The sequence below is a fragment of the Leptopilina boulardi genome, unplaced genomic scaffold, assembly GCF_019393585.1.
Source record: "Leptopilina boulardi isolate dan_hultmark-lab unplaced genomic scaffold, ZJU_Lbou_2.1 LbouV2_177, whole genome shotgun sequence".
In the NCBI taxonomy this organism is placed as follows: domain Eukaryota; kingdom Metazoa; phylum Arthropoda; class Insecta; order Hymenoptera; family Figitidae; genus Leptopilina; species Leptopilina boulardi.
The window spans coordinates 238,153-263,688 of record NW_026137726.1 but is presented as its reverse complement, the minus strand read 5'-3'; the positions used below and the strand labels follow the sequence as shown (position 1 = coordinate 263,688).

Genomic DNA, 25,536 nt, shown 5'->3' with positions numbered 1-25,536 from the left:
TTATATTGAAAGACATTGTTGACAATTAAATTTTTAATGTAAACAAAATTGTTTCAGATATTGATTAAATTGTGTCATATATATTTAAGAGTCATTCAAGAGCGAGCGTAAAATTTTTATACATATATACGTGGTGTTTGACAAACACCAACAATTTAACTACATGAATTTAAATAAATCATGTAGCAAAGCATTCTGCAAATAAATCTATATATAAAAAGAAAATAAAGACTCACCTTCTCCAAAACACAAACACAAAAAAATGTGAAGTTCATTTAGTTTTTTGGAATTGTTAGTTTTTTGTACTCACCTAAAACAGAAAACACAAAAATTATTTAGTAAATTTTAGTTTAAAAAATTCATTTTTAAAAATTCACAAGTCTTTAACATTTCATATATTGGACAATACTCCAAAAAATGGAGTTTAAATTTTTTTTTAAATACAAATTTTAAAATGGTCAAAAAATAAATTTTTTTTTTAACACATATAATGTTTTAGGACCCAAATAATGAAAGAAACTTGTGCATTAAATCAAAGAAATTCTAACATTGATATAGGGTCAAAAAAAACATTTATTTGAGTTAAATAACAAAATTTCTTTGAAACGAAGATAATTTTTTTAAAATCAAAGATAATTTGTTTGAAACAAATAAATTTTTGTTGTTTTTTATTATTTATTTATTTTTCTTTGCTATCGTATACAAAAAAATTTTAGCAAAATAAATTCACTAAAATCCGGTAAATATTTTTTTCTATATAGATTGTAACGCAGCATTTTTTTAACGCGGTGTAAATTATAAAAATTGTTTTCTTTTGATACAAACTTCATTTTGTTTAAATAATAAATTCTCGTCTTAACAAACCAACTTGCTAAAGTCGTCAGATTAATAGACGATTTCTAATAAATAAATTAGATTCTCGCCGGATTACAAAGACGTTGAGGATATCACTATCTATTATTGAAATTAGAAGTCATCAAGGGAAGAGCTTCCTGGTGTATATATTTGGATAAGAGTTTAGAATAGTCAAGAACACCAGGAAGACGAAATTGCTGTTATCTGAAATCATAGGGAATTATGGGGAAACTGACCTCGTTGCGTCAGCCATCTTGATTTTTTATCTCTTTCTTCTACATATATTTTAAAAAGGATGAAACGAAAAATGGCTGACACAACGAGATCGTCACCAGATGGCGTATCGCAGTATTTCAGATCCCAATACTGGCAGTCAATTTCCTATCGATTTCTCGCATCAATCAATTTAACATCGGGTAGTGTAGGGATCTGTGTTACCGATGACTGCGTATATATTATCGGTCGCGGGTATTATATTATTGAATATTAATTGATCTCAATGACACCGAGAAGAGAGGCCGCTGTTTAGCGACGCTTTCGAATTTGACTCTTCAGCCATTTTTCTCTCATTCTCATCCTGGTGTTCGTAGTGTCAAGTTGTGTTCTATTCTTCTTCGTGTAAAATAATTAAAATTTAAAATTATAAAAATGAGATAAGGCGTCATTGTCGTCGTCAAATGGACGGTGAATCCCAATAAATCAATTAGGAGTCGTTTCTTTTAAAATCGATCTCTTTATTATTAAAGTATAATTGAATAAATTAAATATAAACCTTGTCTTTCGGCCTTCTGCCATTATTTAACTTTTTCTAAAATTTGAAGTAAATATTAATAAATAGTATTATTTTTACAAATTTTGTCTAATTAATGGTGTTTATCCATATCCTCCACTCTCCGCGGTCTATTGTTGCTGTAAATTAACAATGGAATTCCTGAGCTGGTTTTAGTTTTTCCTAATTAGAATTATAAAATTTACTTGTCGGGTTATTTAACTATTTTTCTTGGTTTAGTTATTTTCCATGAAATAACTTGGCATCTTGTCAAATTAATAATTAAAAAGTGTAGATAACGTAGATTGGATTGCAAATATAATAACAAAAATTAATTAAAATAAAATCAATAATAAATTAAAATCTACGTTATAAGATATAAAGAATGTAGAATTTAAGTAGAAAAAGTAAACGTATGGCCAGACAGTAACTAATACATGCAAAATACCATCGAAAATAGTAGAGTTTCTTTTATAAATAAAAATCAAAATATACAACATTTCTGAAAAATAATTTTTGGACTATAACGATTTTTTTTAAATATAAAATTTTCTAAATTACAGTTCTAAAATCACATTCATCGAATTGACATTTTATTTAAAATGTAAAAAATGAAATTAAAAAAAAATATTAAAACATAAAAGCTCGTCATTTATAAGGTAATAGGTGTGATATATTTGTTTTATGGTATATAAAATGTTATCTCGAAAGTCGATAAGATTTTTCTTCAACATGAAAAGAATAAATATATATGTATATAATCTGTCATTTATTGCTTTCTTTTATAATCGAAAAGTAATAAATTTCTATTTGAAAATTGCAAATATTTACTTTATTTATTTAAAACTAAAAAAATTCTTCTACATTTGAAGATGAAACCATTTTTATTATTTTTTTTGTTGAAATTTTAAATAAAATGTCGACAGTGGAAGTAATGCTAAAATATATATATATATAGATAAGACTTCACCAGGTGGTTGTATCATAGAAACAATTGGAATAATGAATTCTTCCTGGGTTCTGGGATTCATATTTATTCATGAGAGTCCGAGGAATAATTAAAATGTCCTAGTATTCGTATATTTTCTCACATACTATACATTGTATATTCAGTTGGCAGGATATTTTAAACGCGGTTAATTACAAACAATAATCACACTTTGTTGATTGTTTAATAACCACCTGTGAAACAATGCAAAAAAGCTTATTGCACTATAATTTTATATTTTTCACCGATTCTCTTTTTTTAAAATCTTTTCATATTTTAATTAATTTTAAAATTTTCTGTATTTCATTATTGTAAAAAAAATTTAAATAAATATATAAATCATTTAAATAAATAATAATAAATTAATTAATTTTCGAATTTAATTAGTGGATTCAATTACCACTAGATGTGATTATACCGTAAACCCTTCACTCAGTCATTTGGACCCCTGCCTATATATATACGCGAAAACACACATTTGTGCCAAACACCTCTTTGGGACAAAATAGTTTTTGAGTTTCAAGGGAATAAATTGTAAAGAACAACTTTTTTGGCTTATTTTTAGTTTTAGGAAGCACTTAAAAGTTTTTGAGATAAAAAATTTAAGTCTAATTTTTTGAAAATTATTTTTATATGTTAGAGACAAAATAAAATGTAATTTAAAAAATTAATTTAAGTAAAAAAAGCAATTCGTGATCATGTTGTGAAATTATTGAACTGTCAAGGCAAGTTGGCTGAGAAGAAAAGGAGGACATATATCTAAATGTTACCTTAACATCTATTATTATATGTAGGTATACATTCGGTCGGTATAAGGTATATAAGAAAAGGTTCCCTTCCGTATCGAAGAGAAGAACGAGCTTTTAGACACGTTTATATTGTATGATAAATTATATCGTTCTAAAGTACCAACTTTCGTTTATAGGCCACATATACTTTTATCACTCCATTTTTAATAAAGATATGAAAACTTGAGAAAAAGCTATTAAATTACTTTCTCAATTTTTCTATCAAATGATCTTAAATATATATCCAGACTTTTATATATATATATATAAAGAATTTGATAAATTTCACTTCTTTCTTTTGAGAAAAATAACATGCATTTTACTCATGTTAATACAAAAGTATGATATTCCTTAAACTACAGTTTTCAGGTTATGAAATTTTCATATTAAAGTTAAAACTGCCTTTTAGGCAATTTAAAATGCATTTTTTACTTTTTACAAATGGGTCAAAAATTGCTCAAGTAATCTAACATCAAAAGCGTGAACAGTGGATTCTTTGAAAACTCGTATACAATAATGTAAAAAAAAAAATTTCATTTATGGGTTATTTCACGTTAACACGGACCTCTAAAAAAATTGCTTTGATGGATTTAAACGTTCTTGTGCTTAACAATAATTCTGAAACTCATTCTTTAACAGTTTTTAGGATCACTAATTATGAATCTAAAGTTTTTTTCAAGAAGAATTGTTTTTTTGCGGGAAACATATAATTCGACACTTTTTATAGTCGCTGATAACGAATCTAAAGTTATTTTTTAGAAATTCAAAATGGCGGAACCAAAATGTCGGACGAAAACTTTTAAAATTCATCCGATTCGTTTAAAATTTCTTACCTAGGGATTTTTGCGATCGCTGACAACGAATCTGATGTCAGTTATCAAAATTTAAAAATGGCGGATTCAATATGGTGGACTAAATTTCTTAAAATTCATCCGATTCTGTTAAAACTTGTTGCTCTTGAGTATTTAGGGATGCTGACAACGAATCTGATGTCAGTTTACAGAAATTAAAAATGGCTGATGCAATATTGCGGAATCCAAAACATTTTAAAAATGTTTCTTTCGCCGTATTAGGTTAGCCATTTTGAATTTCAGAAAATTAACATCAGATTCGTTGGATGAATTTTACGAAATTTTGTCCACGAAATTTCATAAATTTTCGATTAGAATGTATAGAATTACGCTAATTTTATTTCTTTGTATAAAATATTTCTTTTTTTATTAACTGAATAATTAATTTATTAATATCTCGAAAACAAAAGAAGACATTTTTGTACTAAAAATATAAAAATTATAATGTACTAATAGTGCACATTTGAAACTTAATAAAAAAAAATTTTTAATCAAAAATATCGAATTAATCCCTCATAGGGCTAAACTATATGCAAGTTTAATTCCTATCTAAGAAAATTTTTTTAAGTTGAATCGCTTCAGGAATTTTATCCCATATTTACAAGAAAGTTATTTTGATTTACAATATTTATCAGTGTTAAATATTTTCTTATTTTGAATAAATTCAAAGATTTTCAAACAAAATATATAATATATACAAAGATAGAGGAATAAAGTTTTCATAGAGTTCCCCCTTTTTTCATTTGGATATAAGTAATACGTGAGATATTTCTGGCGCAATTCCAAAATTCCAATATACATCTTCGTCCATTATTTGCCTCGGGCATCAGGCAGTCGAAAAATTACACAAATGCCTAAGAGCATTATTTTATCTTAAAATAATCATAAAATCAATCTTTATATATATATAAAGTTTAAAAAGAAGATTTTATTTAACAAAACTTAAAAAAAGTACCAAAAAGAAAGAAATATAATGTATACTACTTTTATTAAAGTTAATAGCGTGTAAAAATGAATCAATACTTTTTTTCAACTCATGTTTCACACAAAAAATTTTCTAACCAATTATTTTAACTCATATTTAACAAGTGTCTCGTATATCTAACAGGCAATGTTATTAAAAAGATTCTATGCATTTCTAATTTGCAGAATGCCTCTCTTTTTGCCCTAGATTAGAAACACCATAGACTTGCTGAATAATTATGATAAATTATATGAGTTTTAATTATAATTGTATGAAATTTTTATTTTTGAAAAATTGTTAAACTTATTGTTTATAAAAAATAAATAGCAACTTTTTTTTATATCACACAGAAAAAAATATTCTTATAAGAGGTTTTTTCTTTTACTTCTTTACTATTTCTTTTAGATCAAAAAGTTCCTAGTAAACATACTGTAGTATAAAAAACTATTTCAAAAACAGTTAGACTAACAGTAAAATATAGTAATAAATACTAATTTTTTTGTAAATTTAACTAATAAAATAGTTATTTTAATGATTTACTAGTCATGACAGTTATTTTAACTACAAATATTAGTAATTTTAACAGAAGGATATTAACTATTTAAACTCAGTACTTTCTACTTATTTAGTAATATTTATTTTAGTATTTAGTTTAGTAAAAATCATTCTAGTATAGTAGTTTTAACTATACAAGTGTGTTTTTTTTACCAATGCTACTTTTTTAAGTAAGGGGATTAAAATGATAGGACAATTTTTAATACCACGTTCCGCTCATATTGAGAATAATATTCTCGGTTGAAGAATAGATATTTCTAATAATAAAATATTAAGTTAAAGAAACGCATGGGATTGTTGAATCGTAACCGAAGAAGCTATCATTGCTAGTAACACGCAAAGATATAATGTGCTGAAACCACCCACTCTACAGTATATATATATATATATATACATATATATATATATATATGTATATATACTGTACTTGTATGCCAACGTTAGGTTATGACTCGAAGTCAGTAACTTTATATCTCACACAGTAAAACCAATGAAACCCATTTTCTCTGTATATTGGATAAGAAGTGTACGTTGTTCCCTTGAAACTAAAATAATATCACATATCGTATATAATATCAAGTGGATACTCTCTACTCTAGGCCCTAAAATTAAATTAACTTAGTTATAAATGTCTACTAAAATTATCACAGAATATACTTGTACTCATATTTGTTGCAACTTATTTTGAGTTAGATATAATAATTAATTAATTTCATAAGTTTTCAAATGATTACAAATGATCTGTATTAGTCAGCAATTAGTTTGGACATAAAAAAATCCGAGATCAGTCCGTAATAGTCTGCAATTGACATGAAATCAATCAATCGTACAACAATGTAGATAGATTCAGTCAGCATAACAATCTGAATCCGAAATGAAATTTTTTGGTTAAAATTCTGTAATCTGAAATTAATATGAAACAATCCGGTTTGTAGTCAAGTTTCTGTCAGGTTAAGTCCGAAATTATTATTATTTGTGTAACTAGTATAACGTAGATTTAAATTTATTATTGATTTTATTTTAATTAATTTTTGTTATTATATTTGCAATTCAATCTACGTTACCTAAACTTTTTAATTATTAATTTGCGAAGACGCCAAGTTATTTCATGGAAAATAACTAAACCAAGAAAAATAGTTAAACAACCCGACAAGTAAATTTTATAATTCTAATTAGGAAAAACTAAAACCAACTCAGGAATTCCATTGTTACTTTACAGCAACAATAGACCGCGGAAAAGAGGGATAAGGATAAACACTATTAATTAGACAAAAATTACAACAATAACACTATTTATTAATATTTACTTCAAATTTTAGAAAAAGTTAAATAATGGTAGAAGGCCGAAAGACAAGATGTATATTTTATTTATTCAATTATACTTTAATCATAATGAGATCGACTCTGAAGGAAACGATTCCTAATTAATTTATTGGGACTCGCCGTCCATTTGACGACGACGATAAAGCCTCGTCTCATTTTTATAATTTTAAATTTTAATTATTTTACACGAAAAAGAATAGAACACAACTTGACTCTACAAACACCAGGATAAGAATGAGAGTAAAATGGCTGACAAATTAAACTCGAAAGCGTCGCTAAACAGCGGTCTCTCTTCTCGGTGTCATTGCGATCAATTAATATTTAATAATATAATAACGCGACCGATAATCGATACGCAGTCGTCGGGAACGCAGATCCCTACAATACCCGATGTTAAATTGACTAATGCGAAAAGTCCATAGGAAATTGACTGCCAGTATTGATTTGACAGATCGTCAACAAAACATCAATTTCGTCTTTCTGGTGTTCTTAAATATTCGCCATTCTCATCCAAATTTATACACCAGGAAACTCTTTCCTTGGTGACTTCTAATTTCAATTTTAGATATTGATGTCCTTAACGTCTTTTTGATCCGTCGAGAATCCTCAATACCTTGCGAGAGTTTTCATAACAGAACGAAAGGATAAATCAGAATCGAATTCATTTATTATAGGTCGACTATTGATTTGATGACTTTGGCAACTTGGTTTGTTAATACGTGAATTTGATTATTTAAAGAAAATGAAGTGAGTATCATAAGAAAAGAATTTTTATAATTCAAAACGTTTTACATTCATTATGGTTGGCTTCCCACCCTGGTGTCGTTTATTTACAAAATTTATTTTAATTTATTATTTTTTTAAAGTCATTTGTACGCGACAGAATACCGCGTTACACTAGTAAATCTGTAAATAATCCGGTTTAATCCGAAATTATTTTGATCATGCATAACTAGTGAATGCGAAATTATTCCCGTATAATCCAAAATTAATTCGTCTTGTGTAACTAGTAAATCCAGAATCTGCATTCACTAGTTACGTTTTATCAAACTGACTTCGGATTAAACCGGATTAATTCCAGATTTACTAGTTACAAAAACGGAACAAATTTCGGAGTTTACCGGACTAATCTGTATGACAATAACCTGATAGTATAATTAGAATTGGTATTCAAATTCAAAGAAAAGCTCTGATGAAATGAAACAAAAAATTATTAAGATAGTGATAATTACATTGATTAAAAGTTCATTTTTAATTTTATGTAAAATAAAAATTAGTTTTTATTAAATATCTAAATTTTTATTTTTCTTCTGTTGAAAGAAATTCTTTAACGTTTGCAAGTGATATTTTACATAATTAAAGGATGCTCAAGATAATCATTTACTTCGCATACAGTGAGAAGAGATAGGTCATCATTAATCAGTCACCAAAGTGAATCTGGTACTCTAAACATTAGCTGCATGCCACAGTTAACTGTAAACGTACAAAGGCCAAGGATTTTGGGGTTATCGAACATCGATTACATTCAAAAGCAATAATATCCCACGAGGAATGTCTGTCTCTATCATTTTGGTTGTTCCTCTAATTTAAATTTAACAATAAAAATAACGAATTCTATATATTTTCATCTTTGTCACCTATATATAACTTTATGATTTTTTATAATTATACATTTTTAAATTAGTATTTTTTTAAAATTAAATCTATAATTATTTTATAAAGCTTATTTCTATGAATAGCAAAATAAAAAAATATATGCAAAAGAACAATCACCCAAAGTTAACAAAATTTTTCTTAAAATTTTTTAGATATCCTCTCGAGATTACTACAGGAAAAAATAATTTTAAAACAATATCCAAATTTATATAACACGAATAATATATGTATCAACTGTAGTAAAATATATAGCAATGTATATGCATAGCGATAAATTTAACTACAATAAAGCAAGAAATATATTGCCAGTAACTTTAAAAATCGAAACAATTTTCAAGTTATTTTGTTTTCTTCTTTTATTAACAAAAAAAAGAGAATGTAAAATTTTCACTATCAATTTTCAGTGAATAATAAAATTGTTTGGCACTTGAATAGAAATCATTCAACTATAGAATTTGTACATCATGGCCAAAAAAATTCTTAAGAGCCAAACTGACAAAAGTATCTCGCAACACCGCATGGTACAACATGTTTAGCAATATATATTCTGTCGCTTTATCGGTCAGAAGCACGTTACCCCATTACTAGTGGGGTAATAAATCCCGTTGGTTTTGCGGCTCTTGCACCGGTTACCTCGAAAAGTCTATACACTGCGATCGGTCTTTTTCCTATATAAGTATTATAGTTCAGACGTAAAAATTTACTCCTCGAACCTTGAAAAATCCCGACACTATGGATTTATACTTTTATATTTATGATAAAGTGAAATCAAAATTTTTAGTCCTCGACCTGGATAGAGTAAAGGTGAAGTCGAGCTTTTAGACTTCTTTCAAATTTTTACTATGTGCGACTGAAACCGAAAAGCAAATCTCATATTTTCTTACTTATTATTTTTTTATTTAAGATTCTGCCGTTTGTTTTTTATTTTATTTTGTTTAAATTCTTTGAATGCAGCCAAACACAAGCGCAATTTAAGAATACCAATAGATTCTCAGAATTGAAGTGAGAAGAATCTTAAATGCAACTTGAGGGTGCTTTTAAGCCTACTTCAGCAACTAAAACTAACAGCCTCTTATTTATAGCTGATTGAAAATATTTTATATTATTTTATTATTCAATACTCCGAAGCTCTACTTTACATGGACAATTTAGTAAATAGCATAATAGCGAGTGCGCATGTTGTCATTTGTGAAAGGCGAATTTAAATAAACGCGCCCTTTCGCAAATGACAATGCACCCTCTGGCGAGCAAAATCCAATGAAACATATCGAACGAGCAGATGAGTGCGCGTTCTTCACGTTACTCACATTCTGGTTGAAGGACACGTTTTTGATTCACTTTTAATAAATTAGTTAAAATCTTATTTTTCTTTTGTCATAAAAATGTTAAGAAAGTTTGTTATGAAATTGGAAACAATATTCGAGGAGGAATTGGTAAATCGATTTGTCCGACTATGTTAAATAAAAAAAAAATTAAATTCAATAAATGTAAGGAAACACTATTGATTTGTTGTAAGCATCAGTAGATTTTGACTAAATATTATTTTTTTGTTTATTAAATTCTAAATAAGTTCGAGACTTATTTAAATTTTATTCTTTCTATATATTATGTAATTTATTTTGCCTCATTAATTAAATAAAAATTGTCAATATTTATAACTGATCAATTTCTTCGAAAACATAGGTTAATTTTCACAAATCCATTCCCTCACGGATCATTAACATATAACCTCATTATCTTTCTTTTTACTAAATATGGCTTTTAATAAATAATTAATTATATTTTATATAAACCAGGCGCTCTCTAAAATGTCTAAATAAACAGTTCGACTTTATGGCCAGTCATAAATTGCATATTTCCCAAGCATTCTATTTATTAATTATTAATTTTAAAAAATTATTTATTTAAAATATATTTTTGGTAACTTTATTAATTTATTATTAATATATGATTTAAGAGGTATAATTATATTTTTAAATAAAACTACTTTAGAGATAAAAAGTTTTATATTTATAATTATGATGTTAGAATAATAAATGTTTATTTAAAATTTAGAATTTTTTTTTATATTTTTGTATTTATTATTTGTTTTAATTTTAGTTGTTAAAATTTTATTATTTTATAAAACTAAATTTAAACGACAAATATTATAATGAAAATGTTTAAAAATTTAATAAGATTAAAAAGAGAATAATTAACATGCTCTACTCAAAAATCTTAGCATCTAAAATTAATTAAAAATTTTTTAATTCTTTTTAATTTCTTTTTAAATTTAAAATAAAAGTATACATGTAAAGAAATAAATGAAAAATTATTTTTGTGAAAGTTTAAATCTTTTTATAATCGAAAAAATCGAAAATTTAATCAAATAAAAATTCAACTTTTCAGAAATTCGATCTTTTTGTAATTCGAAATTTAAACAATTCGACGTTTTAATAGTTCTGTCAGATGACAATTCGGACAAGTAAAAGTTCGGTCAACTGGAAATTCGGTGAAATAAAAATTCTCTCACTTAAAAATTTATGTAAATAGAATTTCTGTTAATAAAAATTAGTTTCAATAAGTTCTATAATGTGAGTAATATTCATACGTCCCATTTTTTAGAATACTTTTTTTGAAAAAAATATTTATTTTTCTCTATATATTGAAAAAAAGTATAGTAATGTTTGTGAAAAAACAATTTTTTCCTGTTCCAGGAAATGAATTACTGTTGGGGACTTATTTACTTAAAAGTATCGTCGTTTCCGGAATGCAGTCGATTTGCGATAATACCGGGAGCAACAAAAGGAGATACCTCGTTAAACCTAGTATAGTGCGCTTACACGTCTTTCTATTTTCCTCACATTTCTTATCCCCGAGGCGAAGATTGGCTCGAAATAATCTACTTTTTATAGTGGGTCCCTCACACTCTTCCAAGGGTTGTTTGTAAGTGGTATTAAACCATTACAAGAGCCACGGATTCAACTATAAGTTTTCCTCCATTTTCCGTAACAGAAAAAATTTTTAAAAAAAATTTATATTTTTTGTTTATTTGTAAGAAAATAAATTTACAATTTTTACGTAGTTTTTTTTCAAATTATTAGCAGCTACTATTATTATAGTTTGAAAATTGTAAATTTTTCAAACCAATGAACAAATTTATATACAATACATTTTTCCCTTATCTTTCATCTTTTTTTCCATAATATTCATCTTTTTAAAATTCAGCGTGTCACTTTTAAAAATAAATATTTAGGCTAATCGTGTAAAAATTTGTTTTTCATCTTGTAAATATTTTTAAATAAATATCATAAAAAAACAACAAATTAAAATTATGAGAAAAAGTTGTAAAAATAAAAAAAGTAATAAGAAAAATAATAAAATTTCATGTGGCCAAAAGTTGGTATTTTCATATTTGTTGGAAACCCTTTTTTTGTTTCACGTATAATTTCGACCCATTACTACACACATGAAATAAAATCCGACGTTTGACACATGCACTTTAAGTTGAAGAGATCGTGTACTGCGTTTCAACTGTTTTGTTTTATATATGCCCTACATTGTCGTTTCTTCATGAAACACAAAAAAAAAAATGTAACTACTTTCTACAATTTTTGTTTTATGTTTTATTTAACTCGTCACGACTAGAGTTTTTAATTGCAAAACTTAATATTTTATTTACAAAATTTATTTATTTATTTATAATAAACGGTGAGAAAAATGTAAAAGAATTAATTAATACTGAATTAAAAATAATTTAATTAATGAAATTTTATTTGGTAGAATTTTTTTGAATAAAATTGATAAAATTTCCCTTTGTCCGAAACTGCAAGTGACCGAACATGATTTTTGATTAGTTCATTTTAAAAATCACGCCAAAATCTTTCTGTCTATTGTTTGTTCGGCCATTTGCAATTTTAGGCAAATAAAAATTCTATCAATTAGAAATTCGGTTAAATGAAAATTTGAGCAAATAAAAATTCTGACAAATGAAAATTTGATTAAATGGTAAAAATTCTGTAAAGTAAATTTTTGTTCATATAAAAATTCTCTAATATAGAAGATTGGTTTAATAACAATTTTGCAAAAATAATAATTCAAACAAATAAAAATTCGGCAGAATGAAAATTCTGTCTAATTAAATTTTATTAAATGAAAATTCTCACAATTGATTTTTAGAACTTATTGATGCCATATTTTTACCCTATCAAACACAATTTTTTAATTATCCTCTATATTTCTTTTATGTAAAAATTATATTTGAGAAAAATTTGATTTATTCAGAAAACTTAAGTGCACGATAATTGAATAACGGATTATTGGGAAAACTCATATATATATATATATAGGTCATTTACCTTTATACGAACAACCAGTTATCATATGAATATTTCAAACCAAGTGAGTATCTTTCCGTTGTGTCAGTAGAGTATGTTTTAAGTTTAACGAGGTGCCTCCAAGTACCTCGTACAGACTGGTTGGTCGATACTTCATTTTTTGTAGCACCAAATCCCAGTTGAATGAGAAAAAGGAGAAATTTTTTCACATATACACGTATTTTTATATATAAAAAAATCAAATAAATTTTTCATGTAATTATTTTCAATTAATTCTATACATATATATTTCAATTAAAAACCGTAGAAATTTTTTTTTAAAAAAAGAATTTATCTCAATTGTATTAATTAATCTATAATTAATTATTTTAAAAAAATAATTATTTTATTTGAAACTTTTCTATATAACTATATAACATAAATTTTATTTATTTTTTCTCATTTGACTATTTAAAATTTATTTTTACTAAATATTTTTTATACAATATTTGCCTAGTACTCCAACAACAGTGAATTATTTAAAACTATAACTGTGTGGTGATTTTTTAAAACTCGTTCGAAATCCTTTGAAACTTATTACCTGGAGGTTTTTGTGGTTGTTGATTATGAATTCGATATCAGTTTTTTAAAATTCAAATGGAAAAATTTTTTATATTCCTTTGATTTTTTTCAATTTGATATTTACTCGAAAATCCCCGAGGAAACAAGTTTCAAGCAAAACTAAACGATTAAAAAATTTTTTTTTTGACCACCATATTGGATAAGCCATTTTGAATTTTGAAAACTGACATCAGATTCGTAATCAGCTACCCCAAAAACCCACGAGAAACAAGTTATAATCAAATCTAAATGTTTTTTAAATTTTCGATCACCATATTGGATCCGCCATTTTTAATTTTGTAAAATTGACCTCATGTTCGTAACTAGGGACCCTAAAAACTATATGAAAAACTGTAGATTTCTTTTTTTAAATGTCCAGTTTTTTCTAACTAGATGAAACGGTTAAAAAATTTATTTCCATCTTATATAATCAATGGCGCATTTAAATTAAATAATTATTTAAACAATTCGTTAGAAATAAGAAAAAAAAATTAATAACAATTAATTGTTAATTAATTAATTAATTCTACATAAAAAATTACCAGGAGAACATGTACGACATAATTTTTTTAAAACTTATATTGTTAAAAAAAATGTTAAAATTTAAAAAAAAAAAATATTTCAACTCCCTAGAATTCTAATAGTTAATTTTACCTTCTCTGCTTGTCTGTATAAATGGGTTAATAAATAAATATTATTTCAAGAAGTTAGTTTTGCTAAATTGACATCCTCATTCCAAATCAAATTCACTGTTGAAACTGATTAAAACGCGAGGAAAATAAGGACAAGATTTGAAGTGACTTCTATATATACATATATATATTTTTGACGCTTGTAAAATGCACAAATAAAATTTTTATTAAATAGAAAAGAAAAAATAAAAAATTAATAAAGAAAATTTCTTTTTTATTTTCTAGAATGAAGTCTAAAGAGATATTAATGCAGATAACTCTGTATACAGCTGCTTATGAGAAATCGTGATCTGAATTAAATTGAAAAATGAATTGAGAAATATATATATATATATATAAAATTCTCTTGTGATTCTATTTTTTAAAAGCGGACACTAAGATTTCTCGCTTCAAAGATTTTTCACCGCGTCGAGTATAAAAGAACATCATCATGAAGAAGATGCATTTTGTTCCATGGGGAAATATCTTGAATCGCGCAACATTAAAATTCGGTAAAGCTTAAGGGGTAACACGAAATCGTGTTCTGAATTTTCAATCACAGCAAAAGTAATATATATGATATAAATTACTTTCTCATTTCGAGAAACTTTGGTACGTGAAAGTATAAAAAAAAATAAATATTACTAAAATTATAATATGTTAAAATATGGGCGGCATGATTACTGCATAAAAATTTAGAATTTTCAATTTTAAGAATTTTATATTAGATGTAATTATTTTTTAGATGAATATATTCATTTTTCGAATTGGAATTTAACGGAATTTATTTTTAAACAAATTTTTACTTTACAGAATTTCTAGGTGTCGAATTTTTAGAAAAAAAATTCCGCCATATTGGATCCGGCATTTTTAATTTTGAACATTATCGAACATTATTAAATTATCTGAAAAATGTATTATAATCTTTAGGTAATATAGAAAAATTAATGGAATAATCATTTTCCACAGGAATTAAAAAAATTTATCTATTAAAATTATTTTCATAAAAATTAACATCAGATGATTTAATGTCTTTATTAGACTATATAAATAATTGAAACTTTGTCTGTAATCAATGATATATTACAGTTATAGAATTTACATATTATCCAGAGAGGGGTTTCTTTGTTCATTAATCAATATAATTTAATTTAATTCATTGAACAATGAATTAATTTTTTCATTAAATAATCAATTAAGAACAAATTATTAATTAATAAAATTAATTAATTACTGAAATAAAATCGTAAGAAATGTTAAAAATGTTATATATAATTTCACATTAAAAAATACATTTTTTTTTTGTTTCAGAATAAAATTTGAGAAGGATTCTAATTTGAAGCAGCACACACGTTATGAATATTTATGAATCCTACTTATTAACACTTCATTAACTTTGTAAAGAATTTTCTGAAGTTTTACACTTGCCTTATCTATAGTTAAATAATGTATACGTCGGCAACTATATAAATATACATAAAAAGTTAGATAAAATGTTCTTGATTGAAAAACTACTTCATTCTTTTTTCTCTTTGCCTATAAACTAATTTTAAAAAATACATTATAAAAATGCGTTCAGTATTAATTTTCTTCATCGTTTGTCTTTGTTTCTATGCATGTTTATCTGAACCTTCATCTGCATTTGATTACACTAACTTGTTAACTGCACAACAAGCCATAGGTAATTGTTTAAAAAAATTTTTAATTCATCAACTTTTTTTTTAATTTTAGAAATATAGGTAGTTAATTTTTAAAAAATTTAAATTTCATTTTTCTTTAATTCATCAATTTTTTTTTTTTTTTAATTTTAGAAAAATGTATGAAACCATCGTCTCGTCCTGGATACTATGAATGTAGTAAATTTGATTCTGATAAATTTACTCCCGCGAAGCAAGGTTTTGGTAAGTGAGGAAGTTTTTTTTTTTCAAAAAAAATTGTAAATTATTTTCTGCCTGAATATGGAAATATTTTTTCTTTACTAAAAAGATGTGAAAAATAATCATTTTTTTTAATTTGTTTATTTATTTTTTGCTAATTAGGCAATTAATTTTATAGGATATTGTACGATTATAAGGATACATCTAATAAATGGTGGATTGCACGAATGTCAAACAACGTCAGATATTGAAATAATAGGTTATGACAAATAACAATTATTTTTAAATCTATATTAATCTTTTTTAAATTATAAAAATAATTATAATAATAATTCATATAAAATGGATTTATCCACCTGAGTGTAAAATTTAAAATTATTATTGTAGTTATTATTAGAAAAATCAATAACTGTTATAAAAAATATTTAAATAAAAAATTATTTCAAAAAATGAAAGGTTTCATTATTTTTATTGTTGTATTTTTAAACTTTTTGAATGTTTCAAAGAGTAATAGTCCTATAAAGACTGTTACTGTTTCCGACCAATATCCTGTTTAGGGAAAAATTTATCAGGGCCTTTATAAATTTTTCTTTAAAACTCGCACGCATGGGGGTTTGAACTCAGGACCCTTGTGACGCGAGCTGTGTACTTTGACCGATCAGCTACGTTGACTTTCATTTTATTACACTTGATCTTTTACCCAAGTTTTTTAAAAATTAATTACACGAAGCTACTAATGAACAAAGTAGATATTTTAAATATTTCAAAATTATCGAAAATAAATTTACAATTGTTAAATTGTAAGTAATGCACAATGATATTTAAAAAATAAAATAAAATTTACTAACCCCGTATAAATTTGAAATAAAATATAAAAGATAAATTTTAAGACAGTTTTGTTTATTGAAATTTGTGGATTTTATTTATTACTTTTCACAACAGCTATAATTAGATTTAGTTTCGATTTTAGAAAATTAACATACCTATTTGATAGAGATGTAATTTATCAAAAATATTTCAAATTGTATTTTTAAATCTGATTTTTAAAAAATTGAAAAAAAATTATGTCGTCTCTACCAGAAATTTATTAAGAAAATGCTTTCTTCTGTTAAAAAGTGAAATATATTTTTTTTCAATTTTTACTGCAATATAGGACAATGGCCGTAGTAGAAATATTGCAGTTACCTACAGTTCAATCTGTGTTGAGTGTAAATGTTCTCCTTGTATGAAAAGAATAGTATTCTCGAAATTCTTTTTTTTTCCTATTTGTTTTGAACAACGACCAAACGTTCAAGTACATATAACAGAGATTTTAAAGAAAGAAACACACTTTATGTCATTTCATAGTTGAAAAAAAAATTAAATTATAACTCTTATAAATTGCTTTTTTTTCCTAACGATTTATGATAACTATTATTTCGCACGCAATTTATTATTATAGGAAGAAATAATAAAAGATTTAGAAAAAACAATTTTTTTTTATTCTTATGCATGAAATTGTGAATAAAAAATTTAATTTCTTAAAAAAGTAATTTTTTCAAAACATTGACTAATAACATTCAAAAAAAAAAAAATTTCAAAAGAATGTTTCCTACAAAAGTATGGAAAATGTTATTGAAGTAAAAAAGAAGTCAATTTTCAGTTTAATTCCTTGGTATTATGGCTAACGATGGGTTTTCTACTCATTAAAAATCCAATTTTGGCCCTTACAGTTTTTGCGCTATTACTGTGTAAGTACTAACACTATTTTTAATAATAATAAGTGGAAAACTAAGTAAAAAGTTAATAAATAAAAAAATTCAAGAGCTTTGCCAACTCGGAAAAATTGGTACCTCTTGATTTTTAAGGACGTTTATACCTGGAAAATACATACTTCTGGAAAGAAATATTTATTTGACATTTAAGAAATTAAAATATTATTATTCGTAACATCCGTTGGAAGAACAGATCCTAAGTTTAAAAAAAAAATGTTTAATTTACAAAAATTATTTCTTTAGATTTATAAGAAAATTTTTTTCATATCGCTGCTTTAATTTAAAAAAATCCGATTTAAAAGAAAAATGGCTTATTTTATTCAAAAAATAATTCTTAACATTTTCACCACATGTAAAGGGAAAAAATCATAATCATTTATCTAGACATTATTCGCTACCATTATAATACGCCCTGGTTGTCTAGGAGTTAGAAAACATAACCGGAAGTATAAATAGTGCAATATTAGACAAGGTCCAAAAATTTTTTTTTAAATTTTTCTAAGTTTTACCCGCTTAATTTCTTTTACATGGTAAAAAAAATTTTTCCTAATTTTTTTCAGATTTTTTCAACAATTTCTAAAGGTTGCTATTATCGCACAATGTACGGAAATCCATTATTTTCTAAAGAACATATATTTAATCCGATGTTTGGTGTTAAAAGCATTTCAGCATTGCATAAAATAATATTTCAAAAACGTAGGGCAATACAAGGGAAATTTCTACTTGGGTACTGATAATAATAGTAATGTTACGTCGTTATCATTAAAAGTATATTAATATTTATATCTTATTTTTTTATTTAGTCATGATATATTTTTATAAAACTGAAATGATTGTAAAAAACTAATTTTCAACTCAAGGTCAATATGACAATTCAAAATTCCAAATTCTTAAGGTTCATAAAATTTATTATATGAATTTCTATGTACAATAAACATTTTGTCAAAACTATCGGTTTATAATTCGAAACAAACTGAACCGAATTTTCACATCTACCTTTTTATTGCAAGGGTCGAGAGATAGTGAGGATTAATCCTAATTGCTTTAAAGAAATTGTATTTGAACGGTTATCTACCACTTGGCTGTACAAATTGTCAGATCCTTTTTTTTTTACTAAAAACTAACATTTTGAATGCGACGTTGTCAGATCTATATTTTTCAAAATAATTGCCAAATTTAAGGTTATGAAAATGCCTATCTGAAGGCATGTACCGTACTTGAACCTTTTAACCAGTCTAGCATTTACCGACGAAATATAAATATCTCCGGCCAATTCAACTTAATTACAATGAGTTTTGTAACTTAATATATTTAATAAATTATATTGAAATTTAAAAGCAACCTTAAACCTTTACTTGCTTGCGTTGCCTAGGATAAAACAAATAATAATATTAATAATAATAATAATAATAATAATAATAATAGAATATAAAAAATAAAATTTAAATTAGTAGTAAAAAAAAACAATTTACAGTAAGATCAAAGGAGAAGGGCCCATAAGCCCTATATTTGTGCCATTTTGGATATTAATTTAAATGATTAAAATGTATTTTTTTACAAAGAAGAAATATATTTTTGATGATTTAAGGTGAAACGGGAATTCTGAAAATACGACTTCAGATTCGTAATCAGCGATCCTAAATAACCTCCGAGTAACAAGTTTCAAGTGAATCCAACAATTTTTTACAAAACTTGTCCGCCAAAAACCCTTCATTTCAAAGGATTAATATGACTAAAATTCGCCCGTTTCACCTTAAATCATCAAAAATATATTTCTTCTCTGTAAAAAAATACATTTCAATCATTTAAATCAATATCCTAAATGGCCCAAATATAGGGGTTATGAGCCCTCCTCCTTTATAACTTTTGAAATTTTAGCATCAGTGGCAATTAGTAATACGAAATGTCCCTAAGCTTTGAAGAGTTATTCCAATAGTCAATAGATTATATTCATTTAAATGCAAGTAAAGAAAAAAATAGAGTATCATTTAATTTCAAAAATATAATGTTATATTTTGGTACAGGTATATATATATATACATGGCTAAAGAAAAATATAAGAAAGAGAAATACTGTTTTCATGAGTACACTTGCACTCAGGAGAATGAGTATATATGTATATATGTGTGTGTATATGATTGCCTAAACTATACACTAATATAGAAATCCTAGAAATATAAAAATGCATAGATAAAATAAATTTAAGGTTTAAATATTATATTAAATAATTAATAATAAATAAACAAATCACCCTTTACATTATCTTAAATACCAATAAACTAAATAATTAAAAATTATTTTATTTTGCAAAATTATTATAAAAAATTAACTAATTATTTTAAAAGAAAAAAGTTATAAATAAATTATTAATAAAAATCAAAGAAAAGAAATATTAAGAAATGAATTTAAATCTAGAGAAATAGAATTTCAGAAATAATAGAAAGAGACAGAAGACATTCATAGATAACACCATATAAGAATACATAAGGAAAAATAATAGTAAGAGATGAAAGATATAATTTCGAAAATAGAGAAATTATTAATTTAATTTTAATTTAAATATTTTTTTATTAACAATATTAAAAATAAATATAAACTATTATTAAATTAATTAACGATATTTTTCATTTTTTTACATAAAATAATGTAAATTATTTTATTTAATTGCTTAAAATAATAATATTAAAATAAAAATTATATGTTAAATGAAAGTAAAAATTATTTAAAAATTAATGGTAAAGGTAAAAATTTTGTCAAATTATTATTTTTTAAGATATTAAAGATTTAAAGAAATTACAGTAATAATTGAGAAATGATTGACAGCTGAACAATGGCATTGTTCCCTGTATACGTTACAACGGAATTAGAATGAGAGAAATCGCTCTGTCCTTACCAAAACGATTTAAATATTATTGGCTAAGAAAAAAGGACGCCGCGAAAAATGCGATTAGAGGGAAAATTTGGCGGTAAGAAATATACAGCAAAAGTATACGAAGAAAGGTAGGAAGGGAAAACCGCGGATTGTCAAGCAATCAGCTGTCAGACTCGCTCTAACACATTTACTAAATTTAAATATACAGGGAATACGGAGAAATTTGGGGGATGAAGCGTCTTCTCGAGTTAATAAATAGAGAAGGAGACCCAAATTTGAACATTCATTCTCTGAATTTCAATCGGTCTACATTTATATCATTATTATTAGTTTTTGACAGATAGTTTCGTGAAAATAAATTGTGATTGGATTTAACAAATATAAAGTAAGTTTTTGAGAATTAAGAACAAGTGATTTACATAGAATCTTTTTATTGTTTAAAATATTAAATTTTCATTATTTATATTTTTTATTATTTATATTTTTTCCTTAAATCTTATATGATATCTGAGAGGCTGGTGTAACAACCGTTCCAACTCAGAATTATATAAGAAATAAAATATTTTTTAACAAACAATAGAATCAAACTCAATATTAGGAAAGTAGAAGAAACAAAAAAGTGTCTAATCACTTTAATTAAAAACACATAAATCTACAAAGTCACGCCATGGTGAAAGACTTGAGGGGTTTCTGGTAAATCGGAGTACCACCTCATTATCTGGATCCTTAAGTGGTATCAAAAGCAAATCGTAAGTCTCTTGAAGATACATATATCTCAAATTCATTGCAATAGGCGATCAATTTGTTAATGTGTAAGATTCAATTGATTATGAATCCCTGTCCTCCCACAAATAGTTAATTTAGGAAATAAATAATTTATTTAAATTATTTATTTAGCAATTTTTCAGAGAAATAAATAAATTTTTCATTTATTTTCTGTCCAACTTAAATCATTTTAATATGTTGTTGAATTAATAACATGTTAAATAAATTTGTGTTTGAGGAAAATATCTGCAAGATTAATTTATTTATAATAGATTATTTAATTTAGGGAATAGGGAATTTGACCTTGATAGCTGTTAGGAATCGCCAAGTTTCTTTTATTTTATTTAAATTTTATTTTATATTTTTTTTATAGATAAGCCTACGAGATTATTTACAATCTCAATAGAGGAAAGATAAGTTTGTTAGAAAGGAGTTTAAATAAAAGGTGAAAAATTTAAGTTAATTAATAAGAAGATTTCATTTAGTTTCATTCAGAACGAACTCACAATAAATTATTTAAACCAAAATAATTAACAAATAATTATATTGAATGATTGATTTTATATTTAATTTTTCTATTAATAATTAATATTTATTTTTTTTGTAAAGTAAAAATATTCAGCTTTGAAACGATAAATGACATTAATTCATTTATAAAAGTAAAAGTGAATAAGAAAATAAACAGCTGATCTACCGAATAATTACTGGAAAGATTCCTCTAATTTGGTAAACAAGCAACAAGTTTTCTAAAAATAAAATAAATATTTTCCTTTTAACATATTTGTAGAAACAATAAATTTAAGGATTAGTCTAATTTAAATTACTCTATTATATCATTACAATCATATCTGTTGACTTAGCTGGCACGTGCCTATTGTATCAAATAATTAAATTATAAAATATAATGTCTCTTTAAATTTAGACAATAGCCATTCTTTCTTTTGTATAAAGTTACGTAACGTGGGTGATTGATATATAAACATTTATGTTTATGGTCATTCAACCACATTTTTGAACTTATTAATTTCTCAGAACCGAATCAAATCAGGGCTAAGATAGATAAGAAGGTAAACACAAACACGTATAATAGTATATATCCCCGGTCTGAGAGTTAATAATGCTTCAACTGGTACCCCTGGTGTTTTCGTTTTCTGAATGAATTTGAATTGAATGAAATTTTCTTTCTTTCTTTCTTTCTCTTTTTCTTTAAGAATATACATTATACAAAATAATAGAAATTAGAAGAATAAAAAGAGTGCACTGAAAATCATTCACAATTATAGAAATATTGAATATATATATATAAAATTAAAATTTTTTTTTTTCTTTTGTTTTTGTTTTGTGTATTTAAAAATGGATCCCGAACAAAATAAAAATAATGAAGCATCAAAACCTTTTTCAGATGAAGAAAATAAATCGCCTACAAATGAAAATAATAAAAAAGTAAAGAAAACAGGTACAATATCTAAAAAACAAAGTAAAGATAGAGGATTTTTAGAGGTTTTCGATGAAGAAATCACTCAGATTTCTCTTTTTGATAGTGATGAAGAATTAGATTTAAATGATGAAGAACAAGAAACATTAAACAAAACTGAAAAAGATTTTGATGATTTCATGAAAGAATTAGGTATAACGGTTAAAAAAGTAAAAAAGGGATTAGGTAAATTAAATATTAAACAAAAGGAAAATTTTGATACATGCACAAAAGAAAGATCCAAAATTCGTAAAAAAATAGAACAAAATGAAAAAGAAATCGAACAATTAAAAGCTAAATTATATGATAGAGTAGACACCGGTATTGAAATTAATAAAAAAATATGTGAAAATTTAAAATTAAATGTAGATGAATCACTGGACATAGTAGATAAAAAAATTCACGACATGAATGGCAAAATTAATGACTTACATTTGACTACTGAAGAAAATACAATTATGGGTTTAGATAACGAAAATAAAATAAAAACAATTCAGGAAAATCAAGTTTATTTTGAACAAAAAATAAGTAGAATAAGAAATAATGATAATTCTAATAAAAATTCATGGATAAGAGAATACACTCCTCCTAAATTTTCTGGAACTACTCAGGAGAGGCCCATGATTTTTTTGAAAGAATTAGAAGATTATATTCAAGTTAATGACATTTTAAATTCAGAATTCAAGTACTTCATACAAACATGCTTAGAAGGGTTTTCTAAAGAATGGTGGAATTTAGTTAAGTCAGATGATGACAATTTTTTAAGTTTTAAAGAAAAATTAATTAATAGATTTTGGAATGAAAATATTCGTTATAAAATAAGTACGAACTTAGAATTTGGTCAATATAATCCAAGCGGAAAATTATCGAGGTCAGCTTATGCAATAAAAATAATAAACAAAGCTAAAGACTTAATTCCATCACCTTTGGAGAATGAGATAGTCATTAAAATTGCCAGACATTTTAATGAAGATATACATACAGCCGTATTAATGAGAGGAATTAATACAATTAATAATTTATTAGACTTATTAGAAAAATTTGATAGGACTGGTCCAGTAAATTCACAAAGAAATTTTCAAAATAAAAGTAATAATTTTCAAAACAATCCAAAGAATAATTTTGATAATTATAGTCGACAACAATATGAAAATAAAAATCAAAGTAGAACAAATAATTTTAACCGTAACCCCAATTATAGTAATACAAATCAAAATTTTAATCAAGGTAATAATTATCAAAATAAAAGTAATGACAATAATAAACAACAAAATTTTCAAAACAATCCAAATTTTAAATTTAATCCAAATTTTCCAAATAAAAATTACCGAGATCAAAATTATGATAGAAACAAATACTCGGGTAATAATTTTAACAATTACAATAATAGACAAAATAATTATCAAAATTATCCTAATCAGCGTCAAAATTATAACAATGGTTATGTAGAAAATGCAAGATATACACCTTATAATGTTAAGCAAGAGGACAAATTTTCACAAAATGTAAATAACCAAAATAATGAAGGTTGTCAACAAGCATGTGTAAATATAACAAAAAAATGCAAAAATCCAAAAAGTGATATAAATGATTGTGGAGAACCTTCATCGACTTCGGAAAACTTATAAACCTCGGGTTTGTAAACACGTGTACGAGGTATACAAATCCGAGGTCAATGACGCTTTTAAATATAAATAACGAAAAAAATACACAAAAACAAAATAAAAAATCAGAAGAAATAATTCCATTAGATTTACGTAGAGAATTATTAAAAAATATAAATTATCGTTTATTAAATCAACTAGGTAGATGTCCTATTGTAGAAATAATTATGTTTAATAAAAAAGTAAAAACACTTATAGATACCGGAAGTCAAGTAACATGTATTTCGGAAGATTTTTATGAGAATAATATAAAAGAAATGGAAAAATGTCTTTCATTACCGGTAGTTGGAATGAGTATTGTAGGTGCAACTGGAGAACGCCCTGTAAAATTAAAACTTCAGCTATTGATACAATTCGAAATGTGTGGTTATAATGCACAATATACATTTATAGTAGTTCCTAAATTAAATTGTGATTGCTTAGTGGGTGCTGATTTCTTAAAAACATTTCAAACTAAAGTAGATTTTGAAAAAGATATTGTTATTGTTATTAGAGAAGAAGAAGCATTAACTATGGAAATGCTTAAAGAAAATATAAATCAAATAAAAATTATTCGCGAAAATGAAAATATTGAAATTAATGAAATTGAAAATGAATTTGAAAATGAAATCTTAAAAGAAATTAAAGATAATGAAATTAATCAAAATAATAATAATGATATTAGTAAAATTATTGTCAATCAATTAACGGGAATGGAAATGTTAGAAGATGCCCCAAATGTAATTAAAGATTTAGAAATAAACAACGATTATGAAGACACACAGTTCGAATTTGAAATAACTGAAGATGAAATT

The 25,536-nt window shown here is 25.0% G+C and overlaps 1 protein-coding gene across 1 annotated transcript in view; it reads right to left on the bottom strand.

Annotated features, from left to right (window-relative positions):
* Positions 1-210: 210 nt before the first annotated feature.
* Positions 211-25,536, bottom strand: part of LOC127277715 (phorbol ester/diacylglycerol-binding protein unc-13-like) — a 196,689-nt gene continuing 171,363 nt past the window's right edge. Inside the window, exon 17 of the mRNA XM_051299028.1 lies at positions 211-310. Coding sequence (XP_051154985.1) covers positions 293-310 — 18 coding nt within the window. The 3' untranslated portion in view covers positions 211-292. The remainder of the gene's footprint in view (positions 311-25,536) is intronic.